At 38.5% G+C, this 18,187-nt stretch overlaps 1 protein-coding gene across 1 annotated transcript in view; it reads right to left on the bottom strand.

The window, feature by feature from the left end:
- Nucleotides 1-1,518: 1,518 nt before the first annotated feature.
- Nucleotides 1,519-18,187, bottom strand: part of LOC121432298 (40S ribosomal protein S2-like) — a 95,804-nt gene continuing 79,135 nt past the window's right edge. The window contains exon 2 of the mRNA XM_041630159.1: nt 1,519-2,375. Coding sequence (XP_041486093.1) covers nt 1,519-2,375 — 857 coding nt within the window. The remainder of the gene's footprint in view (nt 2,376-18,187) is intronic.

Genomic DNA, 18,187 nt, shown 5'->3' with positions numbered 1-18,187 from the left:
TGGGTTGGCCATCAAGTCCCAGGCCTGCCTGTCTCTGTCTCTGATCCTTAGCATTGCCATTAAACACATGACCACCTTGCTGGCTCGTTCATGGTCGCTGGGAATTTGAACTTATGTTTGAGCAGAAAACACCTTACCCACTGACCATCTTCCACAGCCCCTTAGGTGTGTTTTATTGAGTTTTTTTTTTAAGATTTTCCATCCAAAATTAATGTCTTATTTGCTACCAAGTTTATAGAGATTTCCATATCCTTAGAAAAATCAGTGGAAACCGAAGTACACTTTTTCTACCTGCTTTTTTGCAGGGAAGTTTCTAAAAGCACCTACATTTTATATCTACATAGTACTGCCTTGTACGGAACATTAAGCCTACAGCTCTTTTGCTGTCTTAAATAGTGTTCCAATAAATAGCTTTGTGCATACATCCTTTTCATAGACATGGCAGCTGTCGCTAAGATATCTGGTTCTGCCAGCAACACTGTTGGATTAGAGAAGAAAAGAAATGCATATCCAATCTTGCTAAATGTGGCCAAGTCCCCCTCCTAAAATCCCATAGCCTTTGGCAAAGCTAGGGGCAATGTGAGCAAAATCTGCTTCCCTGTAGTTTTGCCAAAAGGGTATGTGAACGAGCTTGAAGTTTTAACAACGGAAGGATACAGAAAGCAATCATACTTCAATGTCATCTTTCATTGCTCCCGAGGCTCTTTCCCCCTTTCTTACATTTCTATACAATTGAAGTAGTTCTTCTTCTTCTTCCAAAGGTGAGTTGGATTTTTCGATTTCTCTACATATGTGTTTATATATGCGGGCAGGTGCATGTGTACACACATGTTTCCTTGTATGTGTACAGCTCCCTCTGCTCATATATGCACATGTGTGGGGGGGTGAATCTTGATGCTGGGTGTTCAGGTGTCTTTGTCAGTTGGGCTTGCTCTCCACAGTTACCGAGTCCAGGAAAATTGGGGACTCTAGAGCTTACCAATTCTGCTGGTCCCGTCAGTTTGTCCCAGCATCCTTGCATCCCCATCCCATCTTAGGACTGCAGGCCAACTGGGATGCTAGTCCAGCTTTAGCTGAGTTCCGAGGATCTGAACCCCAGGTGTTAAATTTTGGGATAAGCATTTCATCCCCTGAGTCATCCCCCTAGCCAGATGGTCCTATTTTGTGAACATTTTTCTACGAGGTAGGCATAATTTTTTCTTTATCAAGAGTTTCCTATAAGGCTTGCTAACATTTCATTTTATATAGGTTTTCCTGAGGTCAGTTTGATTTTTGCTCCCCTATGAGTAATTTTTAAAAAAAATTTAAAATGTTCATAATCTCTTTCTATTAACTTTTAAAGGCCGACAGTCTTATTCTAAAATCTGGTGCACATTTTTAATGTCCAAATTTAACTATCTTTTGTTTTTGAAAATGTTATTAATTGTTCTCAACTGGCTTTACAGGTTTGTTTTTTGTTTCTCTCTCTTTTTTTTTTAACAGACTTAATTCACTTTTATTTTCCTTGTATAAAAACCCTTATATGGCGGCCACAGCAGGAGCCTGGGTCCTCTGAACAGAGACTCTGGTGTGGGTTTTCATAAGATGGTAAGTGAATTCCTGATAAGGAGACTTGGTGAACACAGTCTCTATCCAGAGGTCAGGGGTCAGGTAGCTGTAGGTCTTAGAGATGGAATCAAAGGTGGCCTTGGCAAAGTTGCCTAGGGTGGCAGTGCAGTCCCTGGCTGATGTGTAGCAGTCATCAATGCCAGCCATCATCAGTAGCTTCTTGGGCACAGGAGCGGAAACTATGTCAGTGCCTCTGGGGGCAGGGATGAGACGCTCCAGCACAGAACCACAGCGGCCTGTTGCTTTGCAAGGAACAGTGTGGGGCTTGCCACTCTTGTTCCCCCAGTAGCCTCTCCGCCCAGGGACAATGGAAAGCTTGGCCAAGATGATGGCCCCTCGGATGGCAGTGGCTACCTCCTTGGAGCACTTGACACCGAGGCCTATGTGACCATTGTAGTCCCCAATAGCGACGAAAGCCTTGAACCTGGTCCGCTGCCCTGCCCTAGTTTGCTTCTGCACGGGCATGATCTTCAGAACCTCATCCTTTAGGGAAGCTCCCAGGAAAAAGTCAATAATCTCAGACTCCTTAATGGGCAGGGAGAACAGGTAGATCTCCTCTAGGGATTTGATTTTCATGTCCTTAACCAGGCGGTCCAGCTTGGTGACGGGAATCCACTCCTTGTCTTCAGCCTTACTTCCGAGAGCCCAGTGGCCTCTGCCTAGGCCACGGCCTTGACCACGGTCTAGGCCCATTAGACCACCACCAAATCCTCCTAATCCTGGGGCCCCAGGTACTCCGGGCCCTCCCGCTGCACCGGCATCTTCCACTATTTGGTGTTTTCCAGAAGAAGAAGAAGCGACGTTACAGGCTTATAATCTATTCACGCACTGTTTTTCTGTTCTAGGGCTGTCACTTGTATCATTTTGACTATTTTTGTTTTCTTGAAAGTTTTGTTTTAAAATGCCTCCTTTCTTATGAGTTCTGTTTAAGGTATAATATTTGGCATTGTTCATTTGTTTTCATAGTCCTGTTGTAATCTTGATTTCTGTAATAATTTTTTTTCTTAAACAAGGTCTCGTTTAGATTAGGCCACCCTCAAATCATTATTAAATCAAGGCTACTTCAAAATCCAAATCTCCTGCTTCCACCTGCCAAGTGCTGGGGTTGCGATCATGCACCCCACAACTGCTTCTTCTTTCTTTAGCTTTGTATAAGATATTTTTCATATCTAAATATAATCTTAATTTCATATTTCACATTTGCAGTTTGTTTACTATATTCTTTTGGAGAGTGGCAATGTTATGTGTTCACACACAATGATTCATGTGATTATGGAACCCTGTAAATTCAGAACTGTAGTGAGCATTCAACCTAAACCTATTCAGAGGCTACAACATCAGGAAGATTATCTGGTTCTTAATCCGTATTTATTGTTTTCCTATCCCCTTTTGTTCTTCTTTTCTTCCTTCTCTCCTTCTTTTGGTCCTACATTTCTTTTCGTTTCTGTTTTTGAGACAGGGTCTTTCTGTGTAGACAAGTCTGGCCTCAAACACACTAGCTTGTCTAGACTTGTTTTTTTTTTTTTTTTTTTTTTTTTTTTGGTTTTCGAGACAGGGTTTCTCTGTGTTTTTGGATCCTGTCCTGGAACTAGCTCTTGTAGACCAGGCTGGTCTCGAACTCACAGAGATCTGCCTGCCTCTGCCTCCCAAGTGCTGGGATTAAAGGCATGAGCCACCACTGCCCGGCCTAGACTTGTCTTGAAGTTATGTGAATTCATTATACTCTTGACTCTTTTCATTGCTGAGATAAAGCACCATGACCGAAGTTGACTTATGGAAGAAAAGATTTATCTGGCTTAAAGTTCTAAAGAGAAAGTCCATACTGGAAGAAGAAGCCAGAGGTCAGGGTAGGAAACGGAGAGATCACATCTTCAACCACAAAAACAAAGCAGAGAGAGGGGGAAACGGGTGTGGGGCAAGATGCTAACCTCTCAGATGAAACTGAGCATGTTCAGGGTGGTACAGCCTTAGACAAGACTACTTGCTTTCAAAGCACCCTCCCGTGGTGTAGTCTCTGCAGCAAGGCCGTATCTATGCACCTTCTAAAAGTTACATCAAGCAGTACCATCAAGGGACAAGAGTTCCAAGATGTGAGCCTATGGGATAGAGGGTATTTCTCATTCAAACTATCACACAGGGCTTGCAGGAATGAGCCACCACACGCAGCAACAATATTCTTTCCTAAATACATTAATGTTTTACTTCTAATGAGGAAAAATAATGATCTCAAGAGATACTACACATTAAGGACTGTCTTTATAATTCACTCTGGGGCAGATTTTGAAGTTTGCCTACACATTTTCCCAAGACAAAATGATTAATGAAGTTTTTTTTCCATCTTAAACTATTTTCTATGCTATTTTACATCTGGCTCTTCTTTTCACAGATATTTCTAGAAATAAAAATAGTGGCTGAAAAGAATATCTGTAGAAACAGCAAGAATCAGATTCAAACTTACTTTGTAATTCATTTTGAGTCTTTAGGTTTTCTATTTAACAACAGGTAACATAAAAATGCTGTTTCCAGAAATCTGCAAATGTTCCAAATCTGCAAATGTTCCAAACAACTTGGTCTGAAATCAGAATCTCATGCAATCAACTCCTGCTGTACAGGAGCAGCAACTGAAATCCCCCAGCTCCAGTAAAGGCGTTCACCTCGCTGCCTTTGTCATTTGCTCACGGGGACCGTTGTGTCCAAAAATCACCTCTAACGTTGTGGCTGAAATCAACACAATGTTATTCTTCAGGGTCTTCTAGAAGTCTGGCTTGGGTATTCAAGGTTTTCATGGAGCTTCCTTTTCCGTGAAATCTTTGTGAGAGGATTTGGTCATCTTTGCTGTTGCTGTTCTATATTATCCATCCTGCAGAGCTGCTGCTGTTTCATAGCTGGGTGTCCTACAACGGCCCTTATGGTAGCCTTCTGCTGCCAGGCAATGTTGCCATGGGAGGTGGTAGAAACTTACCTGGGCCCTGGAAGAAGGAAGTGAGGTCTTTAGGAGTGCCCCCTTAAAGAAGATAACAGTCCTGTATTCTGATGACAGATGAATCGTTAGAGGTGATTCCACAGGTGAAAGATGACTAGCCTAGGCAAAGATATAGTCAGCCTTGCTCGCTGCAGGCGTGGGGAAAGATGGAAAGATCAAGTTAGCCTTGCTCACTGGAGTCATGGGGAGTGCCCGTTTTGCCTGATCAAATCTTTCCTCAGCTTAGCCTGGATTTCCTTGAATTTGCCTTCTCTTGGTTTCCTGAATAAGCCACACAATCTGTAGGTCAACACTTTACTGTGCTGTATGGTAAAACAGGTCTATGGTCTCAGCACTGGGGAAGTAGAGATAGGAGGATTGGAAAATCCAAGGCCATGCTGAGCTATATAGTGAGACTGAAGCTCAAATGAGCAAAATTAAATAAACGAAGCAAGCTAGTAAAACCTGAGTATCTGACTCAATAAATTCCTTATTATAGGATTGTCTTTTACTTTATCCATCATTTCTTGACTATCTCCTATGGGTGCCAAACACAATGAAAATGACTTTACTCTCTTACACTTTCTTTGGGATCGAGGGGTTGATACTAAAGTGTTTACTATAATAAGGTATATAGTATAACAAGTCAAACATTCTAACAAATGTTCAAAGAAAGAGATACAACAGAATAGAACATTTTACAGGTGTTTTGAAGCTGAGTGTAGAGTGTGGAAACTTTGAACAGTAAGGTGGAGCCTTTTCAAAATCATTGTATTTTACAAAAATAATGATTCTACTTAGCAAAATTCTTTGTGTTTTAGGAGTTGGCTATGTGGCTTTCTGAACGAGTGTCTTTTGCATTAGGGATGCATGTGAATTGGCTTAGCCCACTTTGATAGGGTTCGATATCACCAAAAGAACTTTGGATCACCAATTCCTGATCGGGAAACTAGGATTTAGTAGATAAAAGAGGTCTAGCCACACTCAAAGGAGAAAACGGAATCAGAGATCTGGGAAAAGAGTAGTGGTCAGGTGAGACTGAAGAACAGCCCAGAAGACCACTCAGGCAATGAAAGAAAGGAAGGCAATGGACACAGCTGAAGAGACAAGACTGAGGCCATTTAAAGCCCAGGCCCCATCTTTGTGAGAGCCTAACCTAGAAGGCACCCTAGCCCAGGTGCCCCATCCCATGTATGCCTGTGAATTCAGAGAAAAGCCACATCAGGCCCCAAAACTACCTGACTTCCCAGAGACTTGAAGACAGCCAATCAGAAGCTAGACAAAAAAAATGTTTTGTTTTTTGTTTGTTTGTTACAAGAATCCTCTCTTGTCTTGCAATCTGATAATGCCAAGGCATGTAATTCCCTACTTGAGATTTTTCCCTTTAAAGACTCCCTGTGCTGTGAGCATCCACTTAGTCGGTGAGTGGGAAAAAGCCCCTGCTTTCAAGCCTGTACCGTAAAAATATACCTTGGGTAACTGAATGGGAAGTTGGCTCTGTGGTGGACTTGCTCGCATGAGGGGGCGGGGTGGCAGGAGTCTCGCAACCCAGGCATAACACAGCCAATCAGGATTGGCTGGAACCTGTGGGCAATGGATAGCTTGCCAGGCCCCTAAGAACGAACTCACAAAGAAAGACCACACCTACTTCCTACTACATCTCTGTGAAAACTTGCCTTTACCCATGCTTTACATATCCTCATCTTTGTTCATCCTTTCTGATCTGTCACAAATCTAACGCCTTACAAAACTGATGGGTTGTTGCTGTTATTGTTGCTTTCCTCTACAACCGTTCCACTGACATCTCTTGGTATGTTGGAAGATTTCAACAATTCCATATGTCTCTCTGACATAAGCACTATTAACTCTTTAATTGTGAATTACACTTTCTTTTGGATTTGAAAAGAATGGACTCCTCATGTTCCCACGGACATTTCTGGGCATTTAGCACAGGACTATGTTCTAAGCTATACCTAGCTTCCTGCTTGTCTGTGCTAGCCTCCTCCCATATTTTCCTTCTGTCAAGACATTTGCCTTTTTAAAACTCAGTTAAACATTGAATCCTCTGGAATGTTACTTTTCACCCTCTCAGAGGGTACTATCTCCAACCCAAGGATACTGTTTTCTCTATTATGGTCACACTTAGCTTCGAAAAGTTCCTTTAAGGCACAAACATATTTTATTCACTTTCATTTGTTTATACTATCCAGCACAGATGTTTGAGAGGGAACAATGCATGTTTTCTTCAGTTAAAAAAATGTGAAATAATTAAAGCTAAAGGAATAACATTGCTTTCTTCTAAATTTTAAATGGAAAGAAATTGGAAAATATGGCTGGGGAGAAGGATCAGTCAGCAAAGTGCTTGTTTTCCAAGCACTGAGCACATGTGTTCAATCCATAAAAATCATATTAAAAACAAACAAACAAAAAACTCAGTAGGCATTTATAATCCTAGCACTCCTGAGGGAGAAGCAAGAAAAGAAGCCCCCTGGAGCTCACTGGGTAGACTGGCATCTTCCAGGTCACTAACAAAATGGGACCAGGGTATAGCAAGATGGCTGGAAAAGGAACTGGATGCCAAGGCAGATGACCTGCGTTTGATGACTGGAGCCACATGATGAAAAGAGAAAGCTAACTTCCTGAAAGTTGTTTTCTGACATTTACACATATGCTGTGCCTTTTGCACGATGGCATACATACAGAGAGCTCTTTGCTGTGCACACACCCATCCTGCCCTGACATGGATGAACAGAAATAAGTAAATGTAAAGGCTGATTTTAAAAGGAAACAAGAAACAAAACAAGATGGACAGAATATAATGAACAGCCACCAAGATTGTCTGCCACGCACACGGCTCATGCTCACACACAAATGTCAAATTTGTTCTAAAGGCTATAATTTGGTAGGTTACATAGGAAAGTTTTAATATGTGCTAATTTTTATATATTTTTGACAAAAAACTATACTGAGTCTGCTAATCATTTTATACATCTGTAAAATCTTGTTATCATATTTAGATATCTGCTTACACATGGAAATTTATAAATATTTTATAATCAAGTGGCCAGATTGTGTCTTCTAGGCATGCACAGGCAGGAGAGCATGGCAAATTTCCACCACTATACACAGAGATATGTCCAGGCTTCGTGGAATACTGTATGGAAGATTTGGCTTTTATTCAGGCAAAAAAGGGTTTATGTGCTGCAAATTCCTTCCCAGAGTTGAGGTTGTGAGCATAGCTCCCAGAGGGCAGTCCCAGAGCTGGTGGTGAATGTACCTCTGCTATATTAAAAGATCAAGAGAGGCAGAGCCAGCATCCATGGCTGCAGCAATCATGCTGCTTATCAGTTTTAAAAAGTGTCCCTTGTCAAAAAAGGATTTCAGATGGAAAATACACAGAAAATCTGGATACTGTATGTTATTGTGTTCTTTGAATTGTTTGAATGCTGAGGAAGGGGCTACAGCTGCTAAAAGATATTTGCTTATAAATGCTGATGAATTAATCCAAGATAGATATTTTGAAAATACTTTGACTTTGGAGAAGAGATTTTGCTTTTGTTTCCACAGAAAATGAGAGGCTATGGATTCATTCTGAGTTTTAAAAATCCAGGTTTGAACAAGGAAGACCACCTGAAAAATCTCCAGTAGGAACAGATGGCCCAGATGTCTGAGTTCTACATCCAGAACAGATTTAAGACTGCTGCCTGAGGTGATCAAGACTCAAAAGATACTCCAGTCAAGACTTGATCATAATTCAAAATTTTCTTTAAGTCCCCATAAGATTATCAGCACCCCTACCAGCATGGAGTAGCCTGGAAAACTATGCCCACATTCCCAAAAAATGGATTATGGATGTTATTTTATTTTTTTAAAGAGGGGGAAGTGGTGTGGGACAATTGTCTATATTCTGTCAATTATGTTTTAAATAAATGCTGATTGGCTAGTAGTCAAGCAGGAAGTATAAGTGGGTCAACCAGATAGGAAGTATAGGCAAGTAAGTGAGAACAGGAGAATTCTGGGAAGGAGGAATCCCATTACTCCTCAGGCTCATCCCAACCACAGAAGAAGGAAGATGTGATTGCCCTGCTGAAATCGTATTGAGCCATGTGGTTAACATAGATAAGAATAATGGATTAATATAAGTTATAAGAGTTAGTAAAAAGCCTGAGCTAATGGGACAATCAGTTTCTCATTAATATAGATCTCTGTGTGATTTCTTTGGAGCTAAATAGCTGTGGGACCTGGTGGGAGAACAGAAACCAGGCAGGACAGAAAACCTCAACAGATTTCAGATACAGAGTAGGAGAGATTCAGAAACAAAAGACTGCTAAGTGAGACACAATGTATGTAAAAAATATATGTAGGCTTGGGAGAAAAAAGAGTGTAGACAGTTATATAAAGAAATAGTTTTAAAAATAGTTATAAAAGAAAGTATTTAAAGAGACAGTAAAAATAATACAAAACACATAAGCCTCATAAAAATAAAAAATACACAGAGAGTCTAGATTATGAATATTATTGTGTTTTCTTTGTATTTTTTGACTACAGAGAGACATTTGATTCTGGGAGCTGCTAGACTAAACCAACATATATATTTTAAAAGTATCTTGACTTCAGAATTTGAATCTAAGGATATATTTGAATCTTTGGAAAAGAGGTTCTGTCTTTGTTTCCACAGAGGATGAGGACCTGTGGATTCCTTCCAGGCTAATGTAGCTTTATGGAACAAGTCCCCCTGAAGGGTCTCGATGAACCCTCAAAATACTTCACCTCCCAAAACAGCAGGAAGCATCTTGGAGAAAACTACACCAAAATTCTCAAAATGATTGTTATAAATGTTTATTTTTATTTTAAAAAGGGTTGGCTATAAATGATTAATATCACAGTCAATTTCTAAAAAAAAAAATAAGGGGGAGATGAAGGTTGGTATGGACCTTGGTCTACTGATACAAATTTAAGGTCGATTTTGTTACATTGTATATGCGTATTTCTGTTCTTGTTTAAGGTATTGTGATTGTGCAGCTCATTTAGAAATGTAATGAATAGTTAAGAAATACATATTAATAGAGAGTCATCTGTAATAATCAAACTTTTAATTACATTAATTAGGTTTTCTAGATATACAGAGATATATTTTATTTTGATAAATAATCTTCAATATTTCAAAGACCTACAGAATATGGCATTTAAAAGGTTTTAAGAACTTAGACTTTTCTTGACAGTGAGACATATCTGCTTCTGACATCACCAAGTACTTCAGAGATGTAGATGGACATCGAAGAAACTCTTTATGGAATTTGCTTTCAATGTGACAAGGCTAGTCATTTGGGCAAGAAATTGCTCTGTCCTGGACTGCTAGATGGTATGTTGTATAAACTGGACATGCAGGAGTTAGAAGAAAAAATGACTACTGAACTTGACAAAAGAAGTTGAGACAGTCATTCAGGGTTCCTGCTTCATGAGAGTTTGCTAGACATTATGTTGGACACAGAGCAACTGATGGACTTTGTCATTATAAGGCAGAACAGTTCTCCAAATTTCCTGCTTAATGGAAAAGTCTGCCAGATACTGTAGGTTGAAGATTGGACGCCCCAATGAAACAGAAGAACTTTGGATGACTATCCAGGCAATGAGATATTTCTGTCAATTCTAGAGTTTTGGAAGTTGTTTGCAATTACTTCCTGTTTACTTAGGTGGTATTATATCCTTCTGGAGGCTTTGATTAAATTGAAGACATAGTTATATTTATAGTTTTCCTTAGTTATGATAAAAGATAAATTAGGTATGAAACTTTAGACTTCCAAAGATAAAATAGATGATAGAATTTTTAAAATTTGGTCATATACAAATAGACTGAATATTATAACTGTAATTTGCTTGATACTTGTTTTGCTATATATAATTTTACTATGTTAAAGTTAAAACCTGTCTTTTTATTTATACAGAAAAGGGAAGCTGATGTGGGATTCCTTCTGTATGCTGTGAATATATTTTATTATCACTGTTTAAAAAACAAACTGCTTTGGCCTATGGCTGGGCCAAATATTGTTATGCAGAAAAACTAAACTAAATTCAGGGAGAAAGAAGGCATAGTGAGCAGCCATCATGTAGCTGCTGAAAGAGAAAGACATCATGTAGCCACCCAAGAAACAGCAGGTAACCAACCACAAGCATCATGGTAAAATATAAAATAATAGAAATGGGTTAATTTTACATGTAAGAGCTAGATAGATATATGCCTGAGTCCAGTCAAGCAGTGTTGTAATTAACATAGTTTCTGTGTGATTTTTGGGTCTAGGCAGCTGGAAAAAGTAAGCACAGTCTCCATTACAACTATTGACTGGAATGACCTTAGTCAAAATTTCAATAAAGTGTAAAATATTTTTCAGTGAGTACCAGCCCTATTTTGAATCCATCACTAGATTAATTTCTAGATTAGCTGTGTGATTGATTTAAGGCCTAAAGGGGTTTATTGTTAATATTTGATTTGCTTCTCTATCTGTTGCAATTGAAAAAGAGTTGAGACTGGATGGCAATAAAATAAAGATATCTTTAATGTGCCCAAGAACATTGAGCTGGAATCTGGTGAGGGTACTCAGATCAAGCTTGCCAGAGACAACTTTTGTGTATAACCAAGTCACTGTCTATAAGCTATTAACTTGTTTACCCATTAATCCACAAATAGATTTTGACCTCTCTAAGGGCAGACTTCATAAGCCTCAGTGTTCTCTCAAGGATTCCAATTTTAAATATCACTCACATATGAATTGAGGGGACACATTTAAATCATAGTAATTCATAACCAATTTTAATATAATGCAGTGTAATTTAGGTAAGTACTATGCACCCAATTGACTTAGTTTACATTGATTTTTATCTCAGTGTTTTCAGTGTCACATTGAGCATACAGGTTTAGAAAGTGTGTGAATTATTGTAAAATCTAGGTCTCTGTTGGACATGTGGAAAAGTGGAGGACCCAAGAGGAGAAATGAACAGACCCAGGTCAATGTGTTTGCCATTTGGCTCTAAGACTCTTAGCCAGTAGTCTGCTCTCTAAGACCCATGGTTCATTTTGTTTCAAATGTCCTGCCAGAAATGACTGATCTTTCCAAAGCTGTCTTAATCCCTAGCGGTGGTAGTTAATCCCTTAAGAATTTTAAATAATATAGTGTAGCTCCTTGATGATTTACAAATCTTTCATAAGCAGAAAATCTCATACCAGTTCTTGCTAGCATCCAATTTTAGGGATTTGTGTTCCTTGTTTCTTCCTTCAAAGACCAAATAATGAATTCATTTAAACTTTTAGTTATTTATAGTCATTAATTTCCCTCATCTATGCATGAATTGCTAAGCTCATTTTTTTTTTTTTCTGGTACCTTCTTAACTGTGAGTATTTCTGGGAACGCTTGTTTTCTTCTCGTTTTGTTCTGCTGGTAATATTAATTAACGTTATGCTCTGTTGTATGACTTTTCACAAAATTTCTCCTAAATCCTATTTTCTGAGTGCTAATCACTCTGTTGTCCTTTCTCAATTTCCATATTATTTCAGTATTCTTGAATGACAGCACAGTGAAAGCTTTGAGGACACACCCCTTAGTCTTCTTCCTGAATACAAAGCTGTGTGTGAAAGTTTGATGGCAATTTTACTGTTTTTTTTTTTATTTTTCTCACAATTAAAATGGGGAGAGTACTGGTCTTCTAGATTTCTAAGTTTCTGATTAATAATGAGAATTTCAAATGTGAGATGCACAGGATGCCTGGTATATTGGAGGAATCTAAAAGTTTATTGCGAATTTATTACTGTTAGCAATATAACTTTGCTTTTCAAAATTCTTACTCTTACTACAAGTTTTAAAGAGAAAATATTTATCATGTGTGAAGAAATGTGGATTCCAAACATGTAAGGCAAGTGGGTAACTGTATTTTACAGACCTAATAAACTAACTAGTGCAGTTGTCTATGAGGCATGAAGCTTCTTACTTCAGACAAAGTATAAGAAACAATATTTACATACTTGATACCAGGTGGAATAGCCATGTGATCCTCGACAACATAGGACCACTAAGTGGAAGACCACTTTAGCTCAGGTTATCTAACTGGAGATTCTGACTTCTCTGGTGCAGGAAGTTGGAAGTTGATTCCAAGGAAAGAGAGTGCTAGTCGGGATGATGGGCAGGAAATCAGAGAGGTACAGGGCTGAAAAGTATTAGAAGAAGCAAAAGTCTACGATATTCTAGAAATGTGGAGGAAAGGGGAAACTTACATAGCTTTTGTTTGGTATTTTGATTATGCATCCACAAAGTCATTTTAAGATGTAAGGTTAAAAGATTAGCAGAAATATTCAAAGATATGTCATACTGGAAGACTTTAAGAGTTCAGTTTGCGGGCTTCAGCCACTAAGTCAGGAAGCCACTGTGATTATGAATTAAGAATAAGGACTTTGCTGCTTAGTTAGTGATGAATCTTAGGACTATGTGGAAATGAGGTAGACACATTGTAGGATAAAGAAGAAACAAACCTAGTATCAAAAGCATATGCCAGTAGTACAACCATGTGTGATGAAGCCCAGCATCATATCAGGTAGATGCTGCAGTCTACTTTGTCTTGACTGTACCAAAATCAAGACAAAGGCAGAAAAAAAAAAACCCTCCATATTCCGAGATGAACCAGATGTTCCAGGCAGTCAACAGAGACATAAGAAGCGATGGATCACAATGAAGAAAAAACAGAAACTTTCTTTGGAGGAAAATTATAAAATAAGAACCTAAAGGGAGTTCTAGTAATGAGAAGTAAACTTCATGAAATGCTAAACAAAATCCACACAAGTGGAAACATTGGATAAGCTTAACAGTGCTTTGGGGGATATCTCAGATATGCAAAGTAAACAGAAAAAACAAACATGCAAGCAAATTATTAAAAAGAATGAAATGAAGTGACCTGAGTGGTGTATGATCAAATTTCACCTAATTACTGTCCCAAAGGGCACAGATGAATCAGATGAAGTACCTAAAACTGTATTGGGCAGGCTTTTCCAGACAGCAGGTGCACAGGTTAGCACTGACGGATGTTGTTGAAACTAAAATAGGATGGAGTAAGTACCACATGTGAACAAGGTTTGTTGTTTGTGGAACCAAGAAGCGAGTATACAAGGTCTTATAAGTAGATTCCCAGAATGGATTCAGGACATCAGGGGACAGAGATAGAAAGACCCCCCTCAGGCTGCTGAGGACCACTAAATGGGGCCAAGTACTGTCTTATTTCTCGTTGCTTCACACCCAATAGGAAGTAGCTAGAGTCTGGTTTAAACGGGGAAGAGTGTTCTGCAACTGCTGGTCCTGATCTCTGATATAGAAGGTTTAGAAAAAGAAATGGGACCAATGACCGTTCTAGTTTAAGTATTTTTTTTTCCTTATTTCTCCTCAAGGACTTAGTTTGAATGTTTGTGGGCAGCTTTGCTAGGTGTGTGTTCATGCCATCTGCTGTAACAGAACTCTCATTTGACAACCCTGCAGTGGCAGAACACAAAGTTTCATGTTAAACTCCATAATTTTATTGTGGGGATCTTATCCATTAAAGACATACAGAACAACAAACTGGCCAATCTGTTTTTTTTTCTTTTTAAATCTTACATATTTACTTTTCTTTTTAGATTTTTGGCCATGAATTCTGACAGTAGCTATGGTGTGAAGTTCCTCTTCATTTCTTTTTTTTTTTTGAGAAGACATTAACACTCAGTAAGGTCTGTGATCTTATTAGGTCTTCCTCTCCTGTGTTCACAGGTAGAACAAATGCTGACATTTCCAGGTTTTGTTTTTTCCAATTTAGAGCATCACTTGATATTAACAAGACATGGCAGTGCTTAGCTTTGGTTGATAAACAAGGCAATTCACATTGCCCCTAGTATGTTTCGTGACATGGTGATGATTGGGGATGAGGCCTGATCGGATATGAAGACTTACATCTTCAACTCTGTACTGGTTAATTATAGGTGTCAAATTTACCGGGTCCCAAGATTGCTCAGGTTGCTGATGTCACAATATGCTTCGTTTTTGTGGGTGTTATTTTCTGAGAGAATTTAACAGACTTCAGTATGAAGAAAATCAGTCATGTTGATGTGGTAGGAATTGTCCAAAAAGAGAAAGTGACTAGTATACAAAGAGACAGAAGGTTGTTTTCTCAGACTGAGCACTCATGTTCTCTTACCCTCAGACTCCCCTTTTGGTCACCAGGTCCTTCCAAAAAGAAAACAGAAGTGCTCGTTACCGAGTATACCTTGGTAGTGTTTCCCCGTTCTTCCACTCAAAAATCTCTAACAAAGTGATAAAGGTTGCAAAAGTACTTTCTTATTAAGGAAATCTGGGCATGAAAAGATTTCAGACAACTTGTTCAGGCATCTAGAAAATGCTGGTATGCTTTCAAGTCTGAGTTTGATCATAGGATGATGTTTCAGTTAGTTTTTTGTCAAGTTAACACAAACCTAGACAGGCCTGAGAAGAAGGAAACTCAACAGCGTAACTACCCCATCAGGTTGTCTTGTGGGCACATCTATGGGCCCTTCCTCATTAATGACTGCTGTGGGAAGGCCCAGCACACTGTGAGTAGAGCTACACCTAGCAAAGGGTGCGTGTTCTATAGGAAGATAAGCTGAGCACGCTAGGAAACAGCACTTCTCCATCATCTCTGCTTCAGTTTCTGCCTCCAGCCTCCTGACTTTGAACTCCTGCCTTGGCACCCCCTGATGATGAACTGTAAACTGTAAGTTGTAAATGGACTTTGTACTTTTGTTTCCTGGCTGCCTAGACCTTAACACAGGAACTATATTAATTACAACACTTTTTGGCTGACAGTTCAGGTATATTCCTAGATAGCTCTTACATTATAAATCAACCCATTTCTATTAATCTAAGTATCACAATACTAAGTTTTGACCTACAAGTAAGATTCTGGCATCTTTCTCCCTTGGTAGTGACATGGCATCTCTCCAACTCTGCCTTCTTTCTCCAAGCATTCAGTTTAGTTTTCCTGCCTAGCTCTATTCTGCTCTGCCATAGGCCAAAGTGGCTTCTTTACTAACGAATGATAATAAAACATGTTCACAGCATACATAGGGGAATCTACATCATCTCTCCCTTTCTGTCTAAATAATAAGAAAGGTTTGAACTTTAACATTGTAAAATAACATATAACCAAATAGGTATCAAGTAATAATTATAGTTACAATATTTAGTCTTTTTGTATCTGACAAAATTAAGAAAAATAATATCATCTATTTTATATTTGTGAGTCTAGAAAAAAAAAACCTTCTGAATTGAATCAGTCAGTGTATTTTAAGGATGTGTTGACCTCAGAATGGAAACCAGGAGATGTGCTATGTTGGGGAAGGAGTTTTATTTTTGTTTCCACAGGAGAAGAAAAGCTATAGATACTCTCAAAATTAGTCAAGATTTGGTTTGAAAAGAAGAAACATCTTGATAAAGAGAAATGACAGAGGTGATGATTTTACAGGTTGTAAGGAAACTAATACACAGTCTCCTTTTATAGTAAGTCACAGAAACCCTTTCTTACCCCAGCTTGTTTCAGGTCAATGTTTTATTGTAGCCACAGAAAGCTAATTAGGACAGTTTGATTGCCTAACCTATTGTTTTCATGAGTGATATTTGATGTGGGATTCCTCTCTGTATGCTGTGAATACCACTGGATAATATAGAAACTGCTCTTGCCTGGACTGCTTGATGTAAAGCTGTATGAACTGGACATACAGGACCCATAGAGAAATGACTGCTGAATTTGCCTAAAGGTGAGACAGTCCTTTGGGGTTCCTGCTTCATGAAAGAGTATGCTACACATTCTATAGGACACAGAAAAAAGTGACTGACATACTGCCAATATAGGTGGAACTGTTTTTGAAATTTCCTTCATGGAAAATCTGCCAGACACTATGGGTTTGTAGGCTGAAGATGGATGCCCCAATGTTACAGAAGAACTTTGGATGACTGTCCAGGCAGCAAGATATCTCTATCAATTCTAGAGTTTTAGAAGTTGCTTACAATGCAATTCCTGTTTACTTACAAAATATATATCCTTCTGGAGTCTTTGATGGAGTTGAAGGATAGTTTATATAGTTTTCCTTAGTTATGATAAAAGATAAACTATATATAAATATTGTAACTATAATTACTGCTTGTTAACTGTTTTCTTTTATGTAATCTTGCTATGTTAAAGTTAGGCCTTCGTTTTTATTTAGATAGAAAAGGGCAGGTGATGTTGAATTCCCCTCTGTATGCTGTAAGTATGTTTTATTGCCATTGGTTAATAAAGAAGCTGCTTTTGGTCAATGGCTTAACAGACTATAGCCAGGCTGGAAAAGATATACAGGGAGAGTAGGTAGAATCAATGGCCATGTAGCCACTGCAGGAGACAGATGCTGGATGCTGGATAGAACCTTACCAGTAGGCCACAACAACGTGGTGATACACAGATTAATAGAAATGGGTTAATTTAAGATATAAGAGCTAGCCAATAAGAAGTATGAACTAATAGGCCAAACAGTGTTGTAATAATACAGTTTCTATATAATTATTTCAGGTCTGGGTGGCTGGGAATGAACAAGCAACCTCTGCCTACAGATTTTCCCAACCTGTCTGTGAGATTTCAGGCGTATAGATATGCTTCTGTTTATACATGCATGTCTTTTAATTCTTGTAAAGGTGCCAACTCACTTCCACCTTCTTCTGGCTGAAATGTATTCATTTTAAGGAAGTTATATTCCTCAAATTAAGTTGGTTGAAGTCTATTACAGCTCATCATTCCAATGTTTATAAATATTTACATATGTATATTAGTCTATACTGAAGGTCTGAGGAATCATCTTCTTGTGTGCTTTAGAGAGCAGACGATTTTGAATACTTAAGTACATGTGAGTGAGTAAGCCTGTAAAACTGAATTAGTTCTGGAATTAAAATAAAAATTTGAGCATGGCCTCAGCTTAAATGTTTGAACTTTTGCTGTCCCATAGAGCAGCCGATTATTAAAGTATGAGTCAAGGTCAGAATAACTCCCTTTAGATATTGTCCTGATAATTTGATTTAGTTATATAAACATAAAATAGTATTTATTTTGCTTTAGACTTTCTTAGACATTTGGTCCATTCCCGAGTGCTGGGCTGAATAATATCTCTGAACTGTGGACAGTCTTGCAAATTGGCAGCCCATAATGAGACAGGGGACAGAACTGTAGTGCCATGGGACTCTAAGAGGGCACCCAGCTTTTTCTCTCAACTAGAATGCTCAAGTAATGTATCAGAGAATAAAAATGACTGATTATATATTCTTTTCTCACATTATAATTTAACTTATAAAATGAATGGCTTCCCGATCACATTTGTATGCATCCTTGGTTTTCATTAGCCAACACTTGTGCCTTCTGTACTCCTGTAGTCTTAATGAATTTCATTAATTGACCCTTCGTGTCAATGCTGCATTGGGGTGCCTAGAGAAGTTGGTTTGAAATGTGAATTTTCATCTCTTATTCTGGACTTGGTAGATATTGTACATAAATTAGTCTTAGTTAAGGAATCCTCTCTAAAACTGCTGAGATCTTGTGTCTTAATTTCATATT

This window comes from Microtus oregoni, unplaced genomic scaffold (assembly GCF_018167655.1).
Source record: "Microtus oregoni isolate MIOR12 unplaced genomic scaffold, Mior012 000034F_ref0000314, whole genome shotgun sequence".
Taxonomy (NCBI): domain Eukaryota; kingdom Metazoa; phylum Chordata; class Mammalia; order Rodentia; family Cricetidae; genus Microtus; species Microtus oregoni.
This window is presented reverse-complemented; position numbering and strand designations above follow the sequence as displayed.